At 47.4% G+C, this 22,997-nt stretch overlaps 1 protein-coding gene across 6 annotated transcripts in view; it reads right to left on the bottom strand.

The window, feature by feature from the left end:
• Window positions 1–1,107: 1,107 nt before the first annotated feature.
• Prdm15 (PR/SET domain 15) overlaps window positions 1,108–22,997 on the bottom strand; it is a 62,407-nt gene continuing 40,517 nt past the window's right edge. For all 6 annotated transcript variants that reach the window (XM_048422514.3, XM_048422517.3, XM_085685865.2 and 3 more), the window contains 12 exons: window positions 22,343–22,437; window positions 18,563–18,694; window positions 17,674–17,808; window positions 17,207–17,370; window positions 16,515–16,594; window positions 16,084–16,203; window positions 12,707–12,838; window positions 9,125–9,208; window positions 8,634–8,809; window positions 6,833–6,913; window positions 5,117–5,326; window positions 1,108–4,178 (listed from right to left, as the gene is read on the bottom strand). In XM_048422514.3, coding sequence (XP_048278471.3) covers window positions 3,702–4,178; window positions 5,117–5,326; window positions 6,833–6,913; window positions 8,634–8,809; window positions 9,125–9,208; window positions 12,707–12,838; window positions 16,084–16,203; window positions 16,515–16,594; window positions 17,207–17,370; window positions 17,674–17,808; window positions 18,563–18,694; window positions 22,343–22,437 — 1,886 coding nt within the window. In that variant the 3' untranslated portion in view covers window positions 1,108–3,701. The remainder of the gene's footprint in view (window positions 4,179–5,116; window positions 5,327–6,832; window positions 6,914–8,633; window positions 8,810–9,124; window positions 9,209–12,706; window positions 12,839–16,083; window positions 16,204–16,514; window positions 16,595–17,206; window positions 17,371–17,673; window positions 17,809–18,562; window positions 18,695–22,342; window positions 22,438–22,997) is intronic.

The raw sequence follows: 22,997 nt of genomic DNA, 5'->3' as shown, positions 1-22,997 counted from the left end.
CTGTCCAAGCTAAGGCCAAGCTTTTATAATTAATGATGGATCTGTGTTGTTATTTGGGAGCTGGTTGGGGGGACAAAGACCTGTTATAATGTACCTTTATTCTTTCATATCAAAGAGGTTGCCTTGAACCTCAGCAGACACTTTGCAACAGTGAAGTTGTGAAGATCCGGGACTCTTATAGTTAAATGTAGTTGCATTTATGAGGTAGTCAATAGTGGAAGGGGACCAGGGACACAAATGCTATGGTTCACATCTGCAGTCTTCCACAGACTCATGGTTCCTAACACTACAGATGGAGTTGCTCCAGCCACCCAACCTTCTCTGACAAGAGGGACTGTGCCATGTGAAACTGGGAGCGCAGGTAAGCCCTCCTTTACGTTCTGTCAGGTGTCCTCAGATCATGTGTCTGATAGCAGAGCACCATGTGGTACCTCATGGTGCTAGTGGGTCAGCTGTGAAAATAATAAGGGCTTCCTTATCTCTCCTATTGGTACATACAAAGTCTGCTCTGAATGTAGAGGGATATACAGGCTTGGACCCTCAAGTTTTACCAGCAGGAGAGGTAGCTGGTGCCAGATGCTAAGATACGTGAAATGAAGTCCTGACGGTTCAGCTCCTTAGAGGACTGAAAACAAAGGCGTTTCACGGCTTAAAAAGAACTCGATATGGTGGTGCATGCCTATAATTACAGTATGTGGGAGGTGCACACAGGGGGACTGAAGGTTCAGAGTTTAAAGCCAGCCTAGGCTACATGAGACTCTGTCTCAAAACAAACATAAAACCCACAGGGACAAATTAGAACACATCATATAATACTTGATTAGTATCAGTAAGGGACCATCTGAGACCATAGGCCCACCAAGTACTACCTGGTGCCCATCTTCTGATCTCAGCTTTACAAAGAAGCTCATATGTACTTTTTCTGTTGCCATCTGTAACTCTTGGGGAAGTTTCCAACACTCATTATCTCAGAGTATTTCAAATGGTCCAAACATATTCATCAGGCCTGCAGGGAAATGAGAACATCACCTATAACAGGAATTAGAGCCGTTCTCAACAGTTACCAGGCACAGTTTCATCACAGGCAGGAGAGCAGAGGGCCAGCAATTGAAAAACACAGGTCACAGCACCTTTATTCACCATCATACAAACAGATGTGACATGAAACACCCACCGAGTTGCAGAATGGTCTTTATGGCCCTCAAAACCTATGGGAGCCACAGGTGCCGTCTCTGACTTTGTATACTGAACAAGAACGGTGTGAAGGACAAAAGATCTGCTTTCCATGAGGGGGCATTCTTCAGAGGGCTTTCGTGGTACAGACCCTTTTCCTGAGAACATATCACTTGCTAACAACATCCTAGAGGGTGGAGCCCTGTGTTCCAACTGTGAGTTTTATCCTGTCATGACATATGACCCTACAGTATTACCATTCACGAGGTATAAGCAAATTCTCATTATACATTTATTTATGTGAACCAAGACAGTCATAGGGCTTATTGAACACACAACTGTGCATCTGCCCACCTTAGACCAGTTTAAAAAAAAAAGAACACTTCTCACCAATCAACAATGTTTATGATGTATGTAGGGCAGCTGGAGTGTGGAGATGCCTTTTACAGTTCAGTCTGCAGAGTAGCTGTAACAATGCTAAGACAACCTGCTTGCCTCAGTCAGTGACTCTGGTTTTATCTGAGCTCCTGCTTACAACGGCAGAAGTAGATGCCTCCGTGTGTTTAAACAGTGGCAGCAGGGAAGAGCACACAACCTAAGCCCTGTCTTTCAACAGGATTTCACAGCCCGACTGAGGCACAAAAATACATCTTTATAAAATAAAAATGTGATTTCAAAAGTCTTTATTTCATAGGGAAGAGAATAAAAGCCAAATGTTAGTAAGTGTTTGATTGAGCTCAGTGGTCATGGGCTCAGCTTGTTCATCTTTGAGAGGCTGTAAAGGCAAAGAGGAATTGTGGTTCAATTTTTAAAAAAATAGTATAGGAACTGTGGACTGCCTACTGCTTCTGTGGTTTCCTAGACTAGTTATATTTATTTGGAAAATGAAGGCAATATTTTAGAAAACAGTTTACCCCTCGCCCAAGTTCATCTGATAAGGGTACTGTATACAAAGCAGTTAATTACACACATAAATAACATAAAAATAACGGTCATAAATTAAGCAGTCCAAGAATCTCCCACCACACCAACAACTGAGAGGTGAGACTGGCCTGTGTGGATTGAGAGGGTGTGGGCCAAGTAATCCACAGACCAGCAGGACCCGTCTGAGTGCCATGTCTTCCTTAGGCTCCAACTGTATAACGCAAGCTCCAGCCCTGTCCTGAACGCTTGCCCTCTGGAACGAGATGCTGACACCAGGCTGACTGCAGCTCCCTTTGCCCTGCTGGTTAGCTGCCGGGGTCTCTGCACGGTGGCTGCCCACATGCAGCTATAACCAGGAAACACGGGACCAAGGACAAAGTAAGGCAAGTTTGTCTTCAACCTCTTCTTTTGTATGATATTAAAAACTGATAAGAAGAGTAAGACCAGACCCCTCTCCTCTCACTTTGTCTCTTTGCATCCCTGTACTGGGACTGTGGACACCATGAAGACAACCTGGCCTATTGCCCGGGATGGTCTGGGTGCTGTCATGTCTCCCCAGAGCTGGGTGTGGCCAGCTTACCTTCACTGTCATGATGACCTCTTCTGCTCTCACCCTGCCCACACCTCTCTGGGTTTCTTAAGTCACTAGCTACACTTCTCTCCTGTAGAGCTGAACTCCTCCATTTCATAGGAAATTGGTCTTCAGACACAAACACCTTTGGAATTAAGGCTTACACAGAAAGAAAACATGAGTTCACTCCCCATCCTCCATTCAGGGGTGTGGCTAAGCTGCAATGTAATACATATGTTTGGATGGCAGAGTCCTGAGCTGGCTCTGGAGGAGCATTAGGATTTGAGCATGAGGGTTCATTTTGCACACAACTGTGTGTTCCCTCACACAAGGCACCTGTGCACAAGACAGGGACCAACACCCTACAGTGCAAACGACTTTATCATAATAAAATAAATCAATATTGGCCACAAGAGGGCCATAATACATAAAGTGGTTATGAAATAAAATGAACAGACTGTTCCCAAGATGCTTTTTGTGCCTGACCTAGGGGCCTCCCATGAAGGTCATGAAACTTCTCATACAAGGCCTCAGGTCACAGCCCCGTGACAAACAATTGAGACTTCAGAGGAAGAGCTACTTGACTTCTTTCTCCCTGCTTGTGAACTCAGGAGCAAGGAGAAACCTGGGTTTGCTTCTGTGTGCTGCCTGAGGAGGCTAGCCATGTTTCCGTATCATCATTGGAGAGCTAAAGAAAACACCTCAAATCCCCCTGGTCCTCGGGATATCACACCTACTTCTAGGACCCTGCTCTCTGAGTCCCTGAGCCTCATGACAACTGCAGACCTCTGAGGGTGACACTGTGGTCTGGCCAGACAGCACCACCTTGGGGAAGCACGTGGTGGAACTCCACAGAGCGTTGTAAGCTCCTGCCGGTCAAACGCCATGTCACCAGCTAAGGTGGTAACTTTGCAACGCTAACCCAACCTCAGTGATCCAGTCATGTGCATACTCTTCCTGTTTGGTACCCAGCAAACAAACCTGTAGGCTTCAGAGCCCTCCCCGAAGCCCAGCCAGCTCTGCAGCTGCATGATCAGTAGCTGTACATCTGCTGCTGTTCATTTTGCACCTGGGGTTGCACTGCCTGCGGCGGGGCTGCAGGAGCCTGTGGTGGCTGCAACACGTCCGTCTGGGGCACAGCCCGCCATGTGAGTGGATGCTGCTCACTAAGCTGGTTCCCCAGGGGTGTGATGGAGTTCACCAGAGTGGTAAGGTTGATGAAGTGGGCCACTGACTGAGGGTTTGAGGTTTCTGGCTGTGGGTGGATCTGGACATCATTTTGGCGGTTGTGCAACATGGCGGAACCACTGACTGTGTCAAAGGTCACAGTCAGGATGGAGTTATCCAGCTGTAGCTGGCGTTCAGGGTTGGTAAGGTGTCCGACAGCCACTGGCTGTAGATTGGTAAACTGAGTCCCAGCTGTCGTGGTGATGGGGGTCACGGTGATGTTGGTCAGGCCAACAGAGCTTGATGGAGTAGTCACATTGGGGTCCCCTAGGGTCACCACCACCTGCAAGAGTCACATAGAAAAAGAGACAATCAGTTATTTCTGCAAAAAGGAGAAAGGCAGCATGCCCCACAGTACCTTCCTGCTGGAGGCCACGGTCTGTGATGGAACTGCATGCTCAGGCAGGAGAACTAGAGCAAGGCCTCCACTCGGAAAAGCAGAACACAGCGTCCTAGGAGAATTATACCAGTGGGAAAGAGAAAGGAAATATGGACAGTTCCCAGAGGCAATGCTGGGATGGAAAAATCAAGTGAATGTCACTGGCCAGAAAAAGAGTGAGGAGTGCCCAGAGTTGAGGAGGACAGTTTAGTTGATAAAGTGCTGGCCGCTGACTCATGAGGACCTGCATGCTATCCCCAGTACCAACGTGAAAGCCAGGTGCAGCAGGAGAGACAAGAGTCAGATCACAATACACATGAGTAACGCAAGTCTGGAAATCCAGGAAGCCAACCCTTTACCTTCATCGACCCTCTGACCTGCCTGTCTTGTGGCCCAGTAAACCCTGTGTAGCTATGGAGGTGCCACAGCGGCGGCTTCCTCATACCTAGTGCTGAAAGGCAAGACGGATGCAAGCCGGCTTACTGCAGACTTATCACCCACAAACACGAGACACACATGGCAGAAGTGGGGTCTCCACAAAGTGATATAAGATAAGCAACGCAGAGACTGCACAGAGAGGCCAGCTCAGTGGCTGACCAGTTCCGGCTCCTTGACAGGTCTCTGGGGCACCCAATAGGGAACCACGTCTCAGTCTCTCACTGCTCAAGTGTTACACTGTTAGTGACACGGCACGTGTGATCCGGAGGTCACAGTTAGCACAGCTTCACGAGACAATGTCTACATGGAAAGTGAGGGTTGGAACCACGGCGGACACCCACATGGATGTATGACAGGACTCAACCCAGGAGGCTGTCACCTGATATACAAAGGCACCAACCAACCTGCTGGATGCTCTGCACAGCAGAATTTGTCTCATCACCCACATTGCCTGTGAACTCTGGCTCCTTCTCGGGGTATTCGCTGAAGGCGGTGTCCTCGGGCACTGGAGCCCCAGCCTCCTCATCTGGTTTCTGCTTTCTCTTGTGGCTGCGCTTGGCAGCCTTCCCATGTTTACCTTCTGCCAGCTCCTCCTGCTCCAGGCCCAGGGCAGGCTGTGAGGAGATCGGTGTTAGTAACCACCATCTCCAGATGTTAGCAACCACATCATCCAGATGTGGGTTACATCTGGAGGGAGCATTCACTCCTTCACACCCCCCAGGGCAGTGGGTTACATCTGGAGGGAGCATTCACTCCTTCACACCCCCCAGGGCAGTGGGTTACATCTGGAGGGAGCATTCCCTCCTTCACACCCCCCAGGGCAGTGGGTTACATCTGGAGGGAGCATTCACTCCTTCACACCCCCCAGGGCAGTGGGTTACATCTGGAGGGAGCATTCACTCCTTCACACCCCCCAGGGCAGTGGGTTACATCTGGAGGGAGCATTCACTCCTTCACACCCCCCAGGGCAGTGGGTTACATCTGGAGGGAGCATTCACTCCTTCACACCCCCCAGGGCATCAAACTGTCACAGGCAACGGCTATTTTGTGTTCAGACAGAAACATCGTTAGAGGAGTATTTCCCTTGTGGGGAGGTGAGCTCAAAGAAAAGGCTTGTGAGCCACTATCCACAGCAGGAACAACACAGGGTGTAAATGCCTGATTGGAACTATGCAGGCATCTTCTGCCCCTTTCTGCTCAGGCCTATCCTTTCCTTTACACAGTGCTGAGAGTGTCAGCACAATGGGCCGAGGCCAGCACGGCTGGAGGTCAGGGGCACAGTGACTGTAGGGCTCCTTGTCCTGTCATGGTACTCAGTGCCCGTGTGGTCCTGGGGCAGACAGACCTACCCGGAACTGGTCAGAGTATGGGATGGAGAGACTTTTTCCCACCCTCACATATGAATATCCGAGCACATAAATGGCTCATAGAGGGGCTAGATGTGGAGTCTATCCATTCATTCCATAAGACATGGCCACCTGAACTCACAGGACACTCATCACACAAGTCAAAGCACTTGGGTACAGATGTCCTAAACACAGCGTAATATACTTTGTGACCATAAATAAAAAAACTGCCATAAAAATATTGAGTACATCCAGACATGATGGTGCATGCCTGGGATTTTAGCATTTGAGAGGCAGAGGCAGGAGGATCAGGAGTTCAAGACTAGCCTTTGCTACATAGCAGGCTCAAGATCAACCTAGACTTTATGAGATCCTATCTCAAAAAAAAAAAAAAAAAGGATTGAGTAAAAAGTAAAAGTTCCTTTAAAATCTAGATTTGGCATGGTATGGTAGTACACATTTTTAATCCCAGCACTGAGGAGGCAGAGGCAGGTGGAGCTCTGTGAGTTCAAGGCCATTGTGGTCTACATAGAGCTCCAGACTAGCCAAGGACACATAGCAAGGACCTGTCTAAAAAGGAAAAAAAAAATTCTATGTTTGCCTAATATAGTTAATTTTGCTTAAGATAATTTAGTCATAATAAATGTCAACCAAATCCCAGTGAGACTGTGCTAGTGTGTAAGGCATGGTCAATGGTGTGTGTCTGAAGTCTGCTCCTATGTGTGGTCTGTCCCCTCACACTCCAGCCTTGTAGGTATGTTCTGTGCTGCTTACCTGGACAATGCCAATGGAGGAGGCATCGATGGTGGTGGTCTCAGGGAGGTGGTCCAGATCGTCAATCCGCACAGCGAGGACCTGAAAGGGGCAGAGGGCAGTGTACAGGGTTGCTGTGGTCACCCACCCAATGGCTGCCCTGATGATGCGCACTAGGAGCCCAAATTCACTGTGCAAGGGCCACTGCTGTCAGAGACTGGCAGCTAACTGAGAAACTCACCTCTGCTTCTGACTCCTAGGTCAGGTCTGACTTTGAAACTATTTCTAAACGCTCTCCAGGGCATGCCCAAACCCTGTTTTCTGACCCCATCTCAAGTCTCTACAGTGCTGTCTGGCCTGGTGGGGACACCTGGTACCTGTCTGTTATCTTGTGGCTCCTGTCCTTAGATGGAGGCTACGTCCTCCTTCTGTGGCTTCCATGACACGTGCTCTCAGTGAGCTATCAGTGCACCCTCTGTCATCACAGGGACCTGAATGAGCTCAGACACAGAGCAATAAGCCTGTTCTACAAGGAATCACCAATGGAGGTTTTTGTGGGTCTAACATTGTACCCTTTAGTCTAATGCATGCAGCTATGTGCATGTCCACTTAGTCCTGCCTTTCCTTTCTCAGCCCCACTCACAAGTCCTTAGCATGCAACACTCACTCCAAGACCTGTCCTATAAGCCCAAGCAGCCTCCCACCATGGCGAGCAACACTAGTCAGCCGCTTACACGCATTGCTTATCTCGTAACTGGTGACTCAGTCCTACATAGGGCAATAGACACAAATACAGGGAGGAAAATGAATGCACTGGGACGGTGTAAGAACTGGGACGGTGTAAGAAAGGTGAGCTGCCAGAGAAACAGGGCAGAGAAACTGTAAGACTGGGGAAGGGTATACATGTGACCTCACCCCGATGGCCCTTAAATCGTGGAAAAATGTACACTATGGGGGTGTCAAGGAGCTCCATCTTTGGACCTCTAGACAAAAGCCCATTCTGTGCCCTTCTCTGAACTATGTCTAAGTCAACAGAACACTAATGGGCCTGAGGACTGTGTCTCCTGCTCACGTCAGGGACCCAGAGGAAAGCAGAAGTCTTCCTGGTGTTTCTTACACTTGTATGCATTTCTTCTTCCATCAGTTCTCCTTCCCTACACACTGGGTTTTCCCACTGATTGGTTGTCACAGTTGACACTAAGTCTGTATCTGCTAAAGGGGATAAAGCTCACAAGGGTGTTCAGTTTACACCCCCCCCTTTAAAAACCTACAGAAATCCCAAGAGCTTCCCTGCTCAGATCTAGTAATATTTTGGGTACACTTTCTTTTGTGACCCTCATGTTCAGAAAGTCTCTCTTCTTAGGGGTCTAGTAACTTTAATTATTTATCTAGTTTTGTTATCGTGAGAAGGAGAGGGTTGGGCTGGGGCTCAGTTGACTGAGTACCTGCCTAGCATTCATGAAGCCCTGGGTTCAAGGTTCATCACCACATAAAACTGGCTGTGGTGGAGCATGTCTGCAATCCCAGCACAGATTAGAGTAGAAGGAGTAGAAGGACCACAAGTTCAGAGCATTACTCAGATATATAGTGAGTTCTAGGCCAGTCTGGGCTCCACATGATAACACAGGATCCTGCCTTAGGAAGGACAAAAAAAAAAAAAAAAAAAAAAAAAAAAGATGATATAGTTTCAACATAAGACCAGGACTCAATCTTAAACTCACAATGCACCAGGACAAAGGGGTCTCAGAGCAGAACAGGTACTCTAGTCCCACGGTGGGGCCAGGCTATGCTACGGAGAGTTGGGAATGAGCCCCAGGCTAACCTCAGGGTGCTTGCGCCGCATGTGTCTGCTCATGGAGGCCCGGGTGGACACCTTGGTGCCACACAGCTGGCAGCTCTGCGCTTCCACCTTGTCGTGGGTGAGCTGGACATGTTTCTGCAGCATGTACTCTGTGACGTACTTCTTGTCACACACGGAACAAGTCCACTGCTTGCCCACTTCACACACACATAAGTGGGGTAGAAAAGAGAAATGCAAGTCAGCAGAGAGCCATGAATGCTTACGTCATCTCCCGAGCCAAGCACCTGCCATCCCCTCTGCTCCTCTAGAGAGCCATCCCCTGGTCAGACCAGCTGGACACCAATGCCTAACACTAGCAGGAACAACTTTGTCCTTGAAGAATACACACTGGAAAGGCACAGTGGGGTTTAGAGACCAAGGGGCTGCATTAAATGAAGGAGTCTTATTCTGCAAGTGTTTATGACTGAGCTGGTGCACTCATCCCTACACACTCATCCTTGGGCCTCAGTTACCTGTGTGGATGAGCTTGTGGGTCTCCATTGTGTTCCTCTCGCTGAATGTCTTCCCACACAACTCGCACATGAAGTCTTTAATTCCTGCATGAAAAGTCATGTTCAATGTCACATACTTAGTGGGTTTTCAGTTTAAGTATATACAGAGGACGTCTCATGCTTCAGGATTTGTAGCACCTCAGGGGAATGGCAAATAGTCAGAAGACAGTTTAAAAAAATCTGTACTTATTCTCAGATTTACCTAGAAAACTGTGGCCTCAAAAGTTTAGCCCATTATATGACATTTCATATTTTTAAAAATGAAGAGATTGGGAAGGCCTGAAAACACAGATGTAGAGAAGAGAGCCCACGGGTAGAGAAAGCAACAGTTTCTCAAAGCAGGGTTATTCACCTATATCCATTCTTAGTTTCAAAAGGCTAGCTTCTGAGACATGGAGTAAGAGATTAAACAACAAGAGAAAGTCAGGACAAGGAGAGATAGCAGAGCAGCTATGGTCACACAAACGCCGGGGATTTTTTTTTCACTATTCACAGGATGAACAAGATAAATCAGAATCCATCCCAGGAAGCAAGGATGGTTCAATCTATACAGATTGGCAAATGTGATATGGCACATCAATAAAATAGAGGGCCAAATGTCAGCAGACATAGAATCTCACAGTCATTTCAAATAGAGGCAGAAAAAACATTTGATAAACAAATATCCCTTCAAAATGAAATGTTAACAAACCAGGTGCAGAAGGATCACACCTCAGCATGAGGTTATGCATGGCAAACCCAGAGCCAGCACTGTACCAAAAGGGAGACACTAAAGCAGTCTCTACTACAATCTGGAAGGAGACAAGGTGTCAGTTCCCATGCTGGTAGTCAAGATAGCACCTCAAGTTTTAGCATGGCCATTAGGCAAGAGAGAAACAAAAAACAAGCATGCAGGAAGAGTGGAAATCAAATCTCCCTATTTGTACAAAGCATCACTTCATGTGGGAAAGCAAGAAGACTCCACCAAGATCTGAATTGGTAAGAATTAGAATTACATAACACAAAAAACCAACACACAGAAATGCACAAACAAAGAACTGAAGATGAGGATGTCTCAGTGAGCAGAGTGCTCACCTGGCGTGCACAAAGCCCTGGGTATGACCTGTGTACTGCATAAACCAGGTGTGGTAGTGTACATCTGTAATCTAGCACTCAGCAGAGACAGGAGGATCCAAGAGTTCCAGGTCACCTTTAGCTACACAACAAGTTCAAGACCAGACACACACAGACACACAGACACACACACAGACACACAGACACACAGACACACACACACACACACACACACACCAACAATATTTATCTGTTGGGAAAGAAATCATGAAAATATACATCATCTACATGTAGGAAAACGTTATGAAGCCTGTCATTGTGTAAAGATAAAAAAAAAATTCCTGAGAGTTCAGAGGGAAGTTCAGGTCAGACTTTTATCAGGCATTTCTAAAATAAGAATTTCCATATTCAGGTAGTTCAGTCTTCAGATATACAACAGATCATGATGAGTGGTGGACAATCTCTCATTGGCACACACTACATTCATCATAAATTTACCAAATTAAGACTTTTAAATTAAGTCTTTCAAGCCTACTATACCTGAAGATCTGAAAAATATGGTGGGGATCGCTGGTACCCACATAAGTTACACATTATTACCAGAATAATTAGTACAAGAAAGGTATCAATACTGGGGAAAAGCTACAATCAAGATGCTGGGATTAGTGGAAGGACATAGCCCTCAAATTCACAAGAACATCCCTTCAGCTAATACTGAATTGAAAGTGGTCAAACACCCGACAGTCCAGGCCCTGGAGCTGCCCCTGGGATTCGAACACAGAGTCAGCCGTCGTGTGCCCCAGGGGCACTGCAGTGTTAAGAGAACTGGGTGCTGAAGCCTGTGGAATACGCTGGGAAGACTGATGACACCACAGCCCCAGATTACAAAATACAAGTCATTTTTTATTTAAAAGCAAATCTGTAAAGTATATTTTGGTTTTTTGAGACAGGGTTTCTCTGTGTCGCCCTGGATGTCCTAGAACTCACTCTGTAGACCAGGCTGGCCTACACAGAGATTCAACTGCTCTGCCTCCTAAGTGCTGGGATTAAAGCTGAGCGCCACTGCCAGCTGGCTTAAAGTATATTTTAATGTAAGAATCACGAAAGCAATTCCAGCCACAAAAACTACAAAGAAAAAAATACCTCGAATAGATATAATGAAAGCAGGGAAATGTTCCTACAATGAAAATCATAAAGCCACTGAAGACACCAAATACTGGAGAGATGTTCCACATTCATGGACTTTAAGAATGTTAAAATGTCGACACAGTGATTTACAGATTCGGTGCGGCACCCCAATGACTTGTCCACAGAGCCAGGAAAGCAGTACTGAAGTCTGGCAGATGGCAGAAGGGACCTGGAACAACAGAGCTGCAGGTACCGGGATGTGTTTCAAGACACTACAGAGTCACAGGTACAAAACCACAATGGCACTGGCATGAGAAACAAACTCACACGTCCACAGAACAGATCCTAAAATAAAAACATGCATGTACAGTCAATTGAATCTCAACAAAGGTGCCAGGAAAACTGCACGCTTACATTCAGAAGTTTCAAACGTGACCTTTATCTCTACAAAAACCAACTTAGAATGGGTCAAAGATTAAATATATGACCTTGGGGGGCTGGAGAGATGGCTCAGTGGTTAGGAGCACTGCCTGCTCTGCCAAAGGTCCTGAGTTCAATTCCCAGCAACCACATGGTGGTTCACAACCACCTGTAATGAGGTCTGGTGACTTCTTCTGGCCTTCAGGCACACACAAAATATTGTATACAAACAAAAAATAAAATAAAATAAAAGACCTTGATACTAAAAAAAAACTTAGCAGAAACATTACAGCAATGGCTTTGAGATGATCCTTGAAGTCCAGGAAACAAAAACAAAACTACACATTAAACCATGAGACTTCTCCAGAACAAAGGAAACAGCTCACAGAGAAAGGAGATAGAATGAGAGAGATACCCGTCAGTCAGTCGTGTGACAGAAGGTTAATAGGAACAATGTATAATGAACCAAAACTTTATTTAGAAATAAACAACACAAGTTAAAACCAGAAACGGTCAGAATAGACACATATGAAAAATGGTCACTATCATCAGCCACCATGGAACTGAAAACCAACAGTCCAATAAGGAGCCACCTCACCCCAGTTATGACTATTATTAAAATAAAAAGCATACTGGGCAGTGGTGGCTCACGTCTTTAATCCCAGCACTTGAGAGGCAGGTGGATCTCTGTGAGTTCGAGGCCAGCCTGGACAGGGTGACTTCTAGGACAGCAGGGGCTACACAGTGAAATCCCACCTCGAAAACCAACGACAAACCAAAACAACAGAAACAAAACACTCGAGAGATGTGGAGGAAAAGACCTCACACTGGTGGTGGGATGGGCAGGTGACCCTTTACAGACACAGGGTGCCTGGCACAGATCTTCTCCACGCACCAGGGCCATTGGTTCTGCAGACCTGGCAGAGCTGGGCCAGGACTCACCTGTGTGCCGCTTGTAGTGCTTGAGCATGTTGACCTTCTGGGCGAACTTGCGGTGACATTCTTTGCACTCGTACTCCTTGATACCCTTATGCAGCTTCATGTGGTGGCGCAGTGCATGCTTCGTCTTCATGCCTAGAGGAAGCACATCTGTGTGCGTGCCAGACTCACCAGAACTTGCCCCAGGGCATCTGTGTCCCATCCACTCCCCTGAAGCGCCCTTCTGAGCCCAGTGTGCACGAATTACAGACACAGAATGTGTTTGGGAGAAAGAGGCTAGGGCCTCACCTCAGAGGGTGAAGGGCCCACAAAATCAACACCTCAGGAGGCCACTGTGGATTTCCTGTGATATTCAGATGTGGTGTGTCAACAACAGCATCTGAGACGATGCGGTGAGACAGACAGGACGACTAGGGCTTCTTGTCTGTCTTGATGACAAAATGGTAACTAAGATGAGGACACCAGATCTATTTTTAATTTTTTTCCCATGATATTTATTGAGCTCTACATTTTTCTCTGCTCCCCTCTATGCCTCTCCCCTCTTTAATCCTAAAGGTCCCCATGCTCCCAATTTACTCAGGAGATCTTGTCTTTTCATACTTTCTACTTCCCATGTAGATTAGATCTATGTAAGTCTCTCTTAGTGTCTGTATTGTTGTCTAAGTTCTCTGGGATTATGGTTTGTAGGCTGGCTTTTTTTGTTTTATGTTTAAAAACCACCTATGAGTGAGTACATGTGATTATTGTCTTTCTGTGTCTGGGTTACCTCACTCAAAATCATGTTTTCTAGCTCCATCCATTTTCCTGCAAAATGCAAGCTGTCATTATTTTTTTCTGCTGCGTAGTACTCCATTGTGTAAATGTACCACTTTTTTTTTTTTTTTTGTCCATTCTTGGATCGAGGGGCATTTAGGTTGTTTCCAGGTTCTGGCTATGACAAACAAAGCTGCTATGTACATAGTTAAGCACAAGAAATTGGAAACCAAAAGATCACATAATCCAATAAAAAAAATGGAGTACAGACCTATGGTGCGGGAGATTTGTCTATATTCTGTCAATCATGTATTTTAATAAAATGCTGATTGGTCAGGCAGGAAGTATAGGTGGGTCAACCAGACAGGAAGTAGAGGCAGGGCGATGAGAACAGGAATATTCTGGGAAGCAGAAAGCTCCCTCCGCCATTCCTGTCCAGACCACTGAAGAGGCAACATGTCAGCTGTCACACTGAGAAAGGTACTGAGCCGTGTGGCTAACATAGATAATGATAATGGATTAATATAAGTTACAAGGGCTAATAAGAAGCCTGACCTAATGGGCCAATCAGTTTATAACCTTATGGAGTCCTGTGTGTGATTTCTCTTTGGGGCATGCCGGCTGTGGGGTACCGGGTGGGACAGATACTGTCATGTTACAGACCTAAACAGAGAACTCTCAACAGAAGAATCTAAAATGATTGAAAGACACTTAAGGAAATGTTCAACATCCTTAGTCATCAGAGAAATGCAAATCAAAACAACTCTGAGATTCCATCTAACACCTGTAAAAATGGCCAAGATCAAAAACACTGATGACAACTTATGCTGGAGATGTTGTGAGGAGAAGGGATCACTCCTGAATTGCTGGTGGCTGAAAGCTGGTACAACCACTTTGTATGTCAGTGTGGCGATTTCTCAGAAAATTAGGAAACAACCTTCCTCAAGACCCAATAATATCACTTTTGGGTATATATCCAAAAGATGCTCAATTGTGCTACAAGGACATGTGCTCAACTATGTTTATTTTTTTTAAAAAGTCATTTTTGCCAGTGGAGATGGCACACGCCTTTAATCCTAGCACCATGGAGGCAGAGGCAGGTGAATGTCTGTGAGTCTGAGGCTATCCTGGTCTAAAGAGTTAGTTCCAGGACAGCTAGAGTTACATGAAGACACCCTGTCTCAAAAAAATAAAAGAAAACAAAAAACAATCAAAAAAGGGCATTCTTTAAAAAAATATATTTTTGTGTGTATGAGAGAGAAAGAGTGAGAGACACAGAGAAAGTGAGTATAGGAGCATGCACAGTCAGAGGACAACTCCCCAGAGTCAGTTCCTGCCACACTGCAGGATGCAGGGATCACACTCAGGAGGCCATGACAACCATGTGCAAACACCTTTGCTCACCACGCCATCTTGTCGGACCACCAGCTTTAACTCACTGCTGCCAATGTTAGGCTAATAATCCAAAGCTGTGACTTCAAGATTCAAGATGAGGAAAGGGGTGAAGCATCCTCACCAGCCAAGGCCCCGCTGGGTGGGTGGCAGTGGACAAACCAGCAATGGTACCACACTGAGCTCTAACCTCAGCTGGACAACAGCTCCCCCAGCCCCACTTCACCATCTCAGTGTGGAGAGCACTTCAGACAACCCAGCTGGGCCACAGGGCCCATCAAGTCAGACAGCAGAGGGCACACAAGAGTCTCTCAGCTGTCAGTCCCTGGCTGAGCGAAGTGCCAGGCCTTTCTGACTAAGAAAGAACAATTTTACCTTAATTTCCCTCTCTTCCCAACTCCCCACCATCCAGGGACAAAACCACAGAGATGAGAGACCCAGTCAAAGCTTGGCCACCCAGCAGAGTATTCTTTAGGTAACTGGGCTGTTCTTGATCTCTCTCTGGCTCATCACATCTAGGCTCCACTCAAAACAGTGTTACCCAGTACCGCTGTCTGCTCCTGCTTGTCTTCCCTGCAAAGGACTGAACCCAGTTGGTACAAACCTCACCCTTGCAGTTCCAACACTTATTCATAGTCTCTTTCGTTTACACTCATAACTGCTATGCTTTGATGAGTTAAGTGCCAGGCATTAGAGATCAGGCGGTTTGCTAGACAGAGCCCTCGGCTTCATAGGACTTCTGTTCTAAGTGAGACTGGGCAGGGGTAAGAGAACCTACACAGTGTGTGGAAAGAGAACAGAGAGTTAGGGAGAACCTGGCAGGAAGGGGCTTGGGGAGAGAGGTTGTATGTAAGGTATCCTTGGTTACACATTGAGCAGGAGGCCAGTCTGGGCTACATGGACCCTGTCTCAAATAACAGAACTTGAAATGTCCAGCTTTTTTTGTAGGCTATAGAGAATCTTACGGATAATTTTGTGGTACATGATGTGATTTTGAGAAAGATAGTTTCCTGTGCCTGGGACCCTTGGCCCCCATTTGCCAAGAAGACTCATGATTTCTAGCAGCCACCCACTGTCATGGGCACAGACCATGTCTAGGTTCAGGTCTACAAGTTTAGTGATCATAGGCAAGCTGGATGCCTGGCTGAACATGCTTGGATGTCCCAGGATGTCCCATGGCTCCAGAATAACCTGTGGCTAAGAGAGACCCCCTGGGGCCCCAGACACACACTTACCTTTCCCACACTCGGCACACAGGTACTCTCGGATGTTGTCATGCACACGCATGTGCTCCTTCAGCATATCTTTTCTGGCAAAGGACTTGCCACACTGCTCACAAGCATGGCTTTTCACACCTGTAAACAAACACAGCAGTGCTGGAAAGCCTTAGCCAGCAAGAGGTCTCAGCTAGAAGCACAGTGATACTGTGGGCTGCTTTTTCCAGTATGTTCCATGGGAGTCTTTGGCATGAGAAGGCCCTGAGAACCTGAGGTGGACATAGGTATGGGAAGGGATGTGCTGCAGGTGGCAGGGAGGCCTGGAGGAAAGGTGGAGAAGCAGGGATGCAGTGTGAGAAGCCAAGGCGTGGCTGTCTGTACATGGAGCTGGGGAGAGTGATGCAGATTCCTGCTGCTGGGTGGGTGAGATGCAAACAGGAGCATGCTACCTGTGTGGATGAGTTTGTGGCGCTCCAAGTTCCCGATGCTGTTGAAGATCCGCCCACAGATCTCACAGGGATGAATGTACCTGAAAGTAGAGACAGATCTTCAGGAGCCCCCCTCTAGGGGGTTTACCATCTGAGGGGCTCATCCACTGTGAAGGCTTCATGTGCTGTGAGGGGCTGTTCAGCTGTGAAAGGCATGTGTGAAAGCTCTGTTATCAACGGAGGTGAGGCAAGAAGATGTTACGTATATCAGCTTCTGTAACAGGTTGAACTGTGTCCCTCAAATTGTTGTTGAAGTCTTAGCCCAGAATGCAGCTGGATATGAAGACGGGCATTTACAGAGCAGATCAAGGTAAAATGAAGTCATTGTGGTGACCCCAATCCTTGAGAAGATGAGAGAAGAGTTAAACATGTAGAGAAGGCTAAGCCTTTGAGGGCACAGAAGATGAATTCAGTCATCTAGTGGCTCACTACACAGCTCTGGTTATGGGCTGACCTTTCACATGGGCGGCATTAACAAAACATAGCTATAGCAGAAAGGTTGTGTTGGCTTGTCAAGTAGGCCAACATAGTTTAGAATACTGTAGAGAAGAAAGTTACGGTGAGAAATTCGGCCTAGAGACCAGGTGCCTCAAATATCTGGCAAAAGATGACCCAGTGACTGTGACTTGCTAGAAAAACTGTGGGATTCTTACTTCTGCACGTTGGGGTCGGGCAGATTCTCTCGGTGGATGACCATGTGGGCATGGTAGGTGGCCTTGAGCGCAAAGCGTCGGTGGCAGATGCTGCAGCCATGGCCTTTCTCTTTGTGGACCTCCATGATGTGCTTCAGGTATTCCTTCCCACGGCCGAAGGTGAGCTATAGGCACACAGGGTGGAAGCTGCTGACTCACTGCCATCTTCGGGCATCTCTGTTACACTTCTATCACCAGACACCATGGGAGGGCCAGTTACTCATAGGGGAGTGGTGACGAGGATGGGACAGAAGCGTGGCTGCTGGAAACTCAGGCCATGAGCTGCATGGGAAAAGCATGCCCCCTGCCTTGTGCAGAATGGACCAGCTTCAGGCTGGCTGGGGCCAACCATCCCCAGTCTTAGGCCAGTCTCCAGGACACAGGCCCCACCACCATCAGCAGCCCTGCTTTCGGGCAGTGCTGAGTACCTGGCACCTCTTGCAGCTGTATTTGTGTGGCTCAGAGTCTGCGCTCTCGTCAGAGTTGTCATCGTTCTCCTCGGAGGAGATCCCAATCTTGCCAATGAACTCCTCCCGCTGGTGGTCGTCCATCAGTGCGATGTCCTGCAGGACAGTCACAAACCCCGCCTTTACTGCAGTACACTGGGGAATCATTTGTCTGCCTAGCGAGCTGTACCTATGTCCCTTTGGATGGCGCTGGGTTTGGCTATCCTGTGGTACAGGCAATCCCACCTAGGCTCAGGCGGAGTCCTGGAGGACACCCCAGCAGCTTCCTGCAGCATGCTCTGGGCCACACTCTGCTCTGCACTGGGCCTCTGACTGAGAGGAGCTTCTCCCACCTGGGGCTCCTGCACAGCTCTTCTTTTCCCTAAAGGTAGGGAGACAGCAGAATGCCACCCTTGGCCCCACAGGGAGATTCTCTGTTTGGGCCCTGCAGCAGGCGTGGCAGTGGAGTCTGTATGAAAAGCCTGCCAGTGGCCATGCTGACAGCTATGGAAGGACGTGGCAGCAATCCGAATGTCAGAGCCCATGTGTTAGAACTTCACCTAAGGTGACAGTGTGAGGAAGGAGGGCCTCTGGGGAATGACAAGGTCCGATAGTGGGGTGCCATGAGTAGGATTAGAGTCTTTAAAAGATGGACCCCAGAAACTTTCTCATCTTTCCCCCATGTGAGCACACAGCAAGGAGATGTATGAATGAGGAAGCCCTCAACAGACACGGAACTTTCCAGCACCAGAACTGTGAAATCTGGTCTACTGCTGGTGAGTGCTTCATCTATGGGTTCTGTTAGAGCATAAATGCTAGCACAGACACGGGTGGGCCAGGTCACTAAGTGTCACCCACGTGGGGCCTGCACCTTAAAGTGGACGTGGATGTGGTCCCTGAGTACGTCCACTCGGAAGAACTTGCGCCCGCAGATCTCGCAGGTGTACTTCTTGTCACCATGGGTCAGCAGGTGTTTGTTCATGTTGCTCCGGCAAGAGAACACCTGGGGACAGGAAGCCAGTGCAGTGAGGGCTAGGGCATACAAGGAGAAAATCCTGTGGCCTACAGCACAAGCTATGACCAGGCCTAAACATCTAGCAGTTGTTCTTCTAGACTTATGGCCTTCCTCCTCCCTTCCTTGATGTGGATATCTCCCTATATGCTGTGAATATGCTTTATTACCATTTGATGTGGGATTCCCCTCTGTATGCTGTGAATGTTTTATTATCCTTAGTTAATTAAGAAGCACTTTGGCCTGTGGCACGGCAGAATAGAGCTAGGCGGAAAAACTAAACTGAATGCTGGGAGAAGGAAGGCAGAATCAGAGAGACACCATGTAGTTGCCGATGGAGACAGATGACCGGAACCTTACCAGTAAACCATGAGCCTCGTGGTAAAATATAAAAATAATAGGAATGGGTTAATTTAACATGTAAGAGTTAGTTAATAAGAAGCCTAAGCTAATAGGCCAAGCAGTATTTTAATTAATATAGTTTCTATGTGATTATTTCAGGTTTAGGCGGCCAGGAATGAACGAGAGGTCTCTGTCTACAACCATTGGTTAATAAAGAAGCTGATTTGGCCAATAGCCAGGCAGAATACAGCCAGCTAGAAAAGCCAAGCAAAAATACAGGAAGAAAGAAGGCAGAATCTGGGAGATGCCAGGTGTTGCCATGTAGCCACCCAAGAAGCAAGATGTGAGGTAACAAACCAAAAGCCTCATGGTAAAATATAAAATAACAGAAATAGGTTATTTTAAGATATAAGCGTTAGCTAGGAATATGCCTGAGCAGTTGGCCAAACAATGTTGTAATTTTGTGTGATTATTTGTGTCTTTGTAGTGGCATTTCAACTGTATTTTACAATAGCCATAATGACACACACCTTTGATCTCAGTAGCCAGCCACACTAGCTGCCATAGAAACTAAGCAGGGCATGCCTTTAATACGGTGGTGCATGCCTTTAATCCCAGCCCTAGACAGGATTATAAAATGGGAGGAAACAACTCTCAGACTTGCAGTCTCATTTTGAGATTCCCGGAGGAAGGTTTGCCATTTCAGACTGAGGTCAAGGTAAGAGACAGTGGGGCTGTTTTGCTTTTCGAATTCTCAGGTAAAACCCCAATTTCTGACCCTGAGTTTTTATTAATCATGCTTCAGGGTCTGGATGGCCGGAAAGCAAAAGTGCAGTCTCCACTTTCCTTTCTTTCCTTTTCCTTCCTCCCTCTCTCCCTTCCTTTCCTTTCCTTCCTTCCCTCTCTCCCTCCCTCTTTCCCTTCCTTCCTTCCTCCCTCCCTTCCCTTTCTTCTTTCTTTCTCTCTTTCCTTCTCTTTCTTCTTTAACTTTTTTTCTTTCTTGATTTTTCGAAACAGGGTTTCTCTGTAGAGCCTGTCCTGGAACTAATTCTTGTAAACCAGGCTGGCTCAAACTCACAGAAATCTGATTGACTCTGCCTCCCATGTGCTGAGATTAAAGGCTAAACCACCACCGACCGGCCTCCTTCTTAATTTTTGAGACAGGGTTTCTCTTTGTAACTGCAGTGGCTGTCCTGGATCTTGATCTGCAGACCAGGATGGCCTCAGATTCATAGAGATCCACCTGTCTCTGCCTTCCAAGTACTGGGATTAAAGGCATGCACCACCAACACCTGGCTAAACTTATGGTGATTTAGACACCCACTCACACCACAGTACAGGACACTGTTTCCAGTCTCTGCTGCAATGAGAGTACAGCAGAGTGCTTACGGTGAGTTAAACAGCTCACTGGCACAGAGCCTACTGGGAAGCCATGTGAATATACCTGCAGTCTTTCTCAAAGTAAATACCAAAGACACCCAATCCAGTTTGAGCACCGTTTCATGCTGCTTTCTGTTTCCAGCCCGGAGGGATGGATGCAGATTCACTCAAGCATCCACACTAGTCTTCCAAGAACCACTTAACAGTCAACCCTGGGCTGGGGCTAGGAACACGGGGCCTACAAGGCAGATAAGCAACAGTCACCAGTGTCCCAGGAGCCCCACTGACCATGGAGCACCCAAAGGCAGGACTTTCTGCAGATGAGCTGACCTGGGACCTACCTGTCTATTCCCAAGGGCTGCACCTCCCTGTCCCTAAACCATCTTGCCTCCAAACCTACAGTTTAAGGTCAATGGCCGCACATGGCTTCACTGATCCACAGGCTTTGGCTTGCTCTGTGGGTTCAAAGAAACCAGGAAATAACATGAAAGCAGAGCTTTTCATTTCCTCTTGAAGGCATCTTTGGATCTGGCAGTGCTGCCACAAGGTCAGCCAGGAGTGGCCAGCCATGTGGGGCTGGGTGCCCAGTGTGGTGGTGCCCAGGAGCCAATGCTACTCTATGCCAGTAGCTCCCTGTGCAGCTGTGCCAGGCTCAGCAGTAGCCCCTCCTCTAAGCAACACCAGAGGCTGCTTGGGTCACATGGACAGGAGCCTCTCAAGACCCTGTATCCCCAGCATGTGCTCTCAGTAAGGGACACGATTCTAGTCCTCTGGGGATATAGCTTGTACCTCCTGTTACCTGAGTTGTCAGAGTTGAGTCTGATGAACAAGTAATGGCATTTCCAGTTAAGAACAGGCGTTCATGTGTGAAGAATGGGACAATGTGTATGTGGTAGCCAGGACAGGGTCTGGGAGTCTTAGATGCCTACACTAGAGACATGGCCAAGGCCAGGGTAGATCATGCCAAGGCACCTGCACAACAGCACAGGCTATCCAGGCAAGAATACTTAGCATCTACAAACTAACCTCAGCCATCATGGAATGGGCTACCCCTAACTTAGAAAATACTACCTGGAAACTGAGCAGGGGTGGCCAGAATGGGCAGCATAAAGTCCCAGGGCATCTTGCCTCTTCAATGTGGCTATGAAGACAAGGTCCAGACACTCAAGAAGACAGCATGTCCCACAGAGTGGAAGGGTCAAAAAACAAAAACAAAAAACTCTCCACAGATTTATTGGAAACCCATCCCAGAGAACAAAACGCCAAATGTGCAACCTGAGGGGCACTTCAGTTAAAGACAGGGGGTACACATTGGGAGTCCCTGAACATGGCTGCCCTAGCAGGTGTATCTATCCTTCTGACACAGAAACATGGTTATTGTCTACAAAGTTCACACTTAAGAACTGCACAGAAGAACTGAAAGCCAAAAACAAATCTTTTTGTGCTGGCTAGTTTTCTGGTCAATTTGACATAAGCGAGAGCCAACTCTGAGGGGGAACCATCAGCTGAGAAATACCTCCATCTGACTGACTTGTAAGCGAGTCTGTGGAGCATTTTCTTCATAATTACTGATGGCTGGTAGTCCTGGGTGCTACAAGAAAGCAAGCTGAGCAAGACATGGAGAGCAAGCCGGTAAGCAACACTCATTCACGGCCTCTGCGTCAGCTCCTGCCCTGCCCTCCCTTCATGATGGACCCTAAGCAGCTCTTTCCACTTCAATTGCTTTTGGTCACAGCTTACCACAGCAACAGAAACCTAACTAGGACATGTGTTATGCCTTAAGTGTATAATTTTGTACTGGGCTGCAAGGGGACTGTGGGCTGTAGGCTGGACATGCCTACAAGCTCCATCTGTAGCTCTTGAGCTTAGAGAGTGGGTACTCGCCATACAACAATAACAGTAACTGCAGAACATTACCTTGCCACACACTGGGCATCCAGAAGGCTCTTTTTTATAACGAACCAGGCTTTCCCCGCTGGCTTCCAGGTCTTCTCGCTTCACTCGCCGCACACCTGAAATCCCAGGTCAAACAGGAAGCGTGAGGTCACATGGTACGGGTCAGGTCCTAGACCTGCTTGGGAACTATGCTGAAAGTATTGTGGTACCAGATATGCAGAAGCTGGTGGTGGATTGCCTGAGCTCATGTGCAACATAGCAAGGCTCATTTGGCCAGGTGGTGGTGGTCTAATCCTGAGCCTGGCCTACAAAGTGAGTTTCAGGACAGTCAGAGCTGTTACACAAGAAACCCTATCTCAAAAAACCAAAAACCAAAGCCACCCCCCCCCCCAAAGACAACAAACAAACAACAAATGAGAATGGTAACCCTCGTCCAGTTCGATGCATCACAGAAAGCAGTGGCTTGAGCAGAGCCCTGAGCATCCTTGGCTCTGTGTTGGGCCTGAAGGAACCTCATGGCAAGGTCAGGTCCAACTATGACACTGACTTCAAAATAAACAATTATGACCACCACTATACAAGCAGGAGAACTAAGGTGTAGTGATTTGCCCATGGTTCTCAGAGGCTGGGTGGGGTCCAGAGTACCCTCCTAAGAGTCTCATGGGACCATGTTGTA

The sequence above is a fragment of the Myodes glareolus genome, chromosome 2 (assembly GCF_982192425.1).
Source record: "Myodes glareolus chromosome 2, mMyoGla1.1, whole genome shotgun sequence".
Taxonomy (NCBI): Eukaryota; Metazoa; Chordata; class Mammalia; order Rodentia; family Cricetidae; genus Myodes; species Myodes glareolus.
This window is presented reverse-complemented; position numbering and strand designations above follow the sequence as displayed.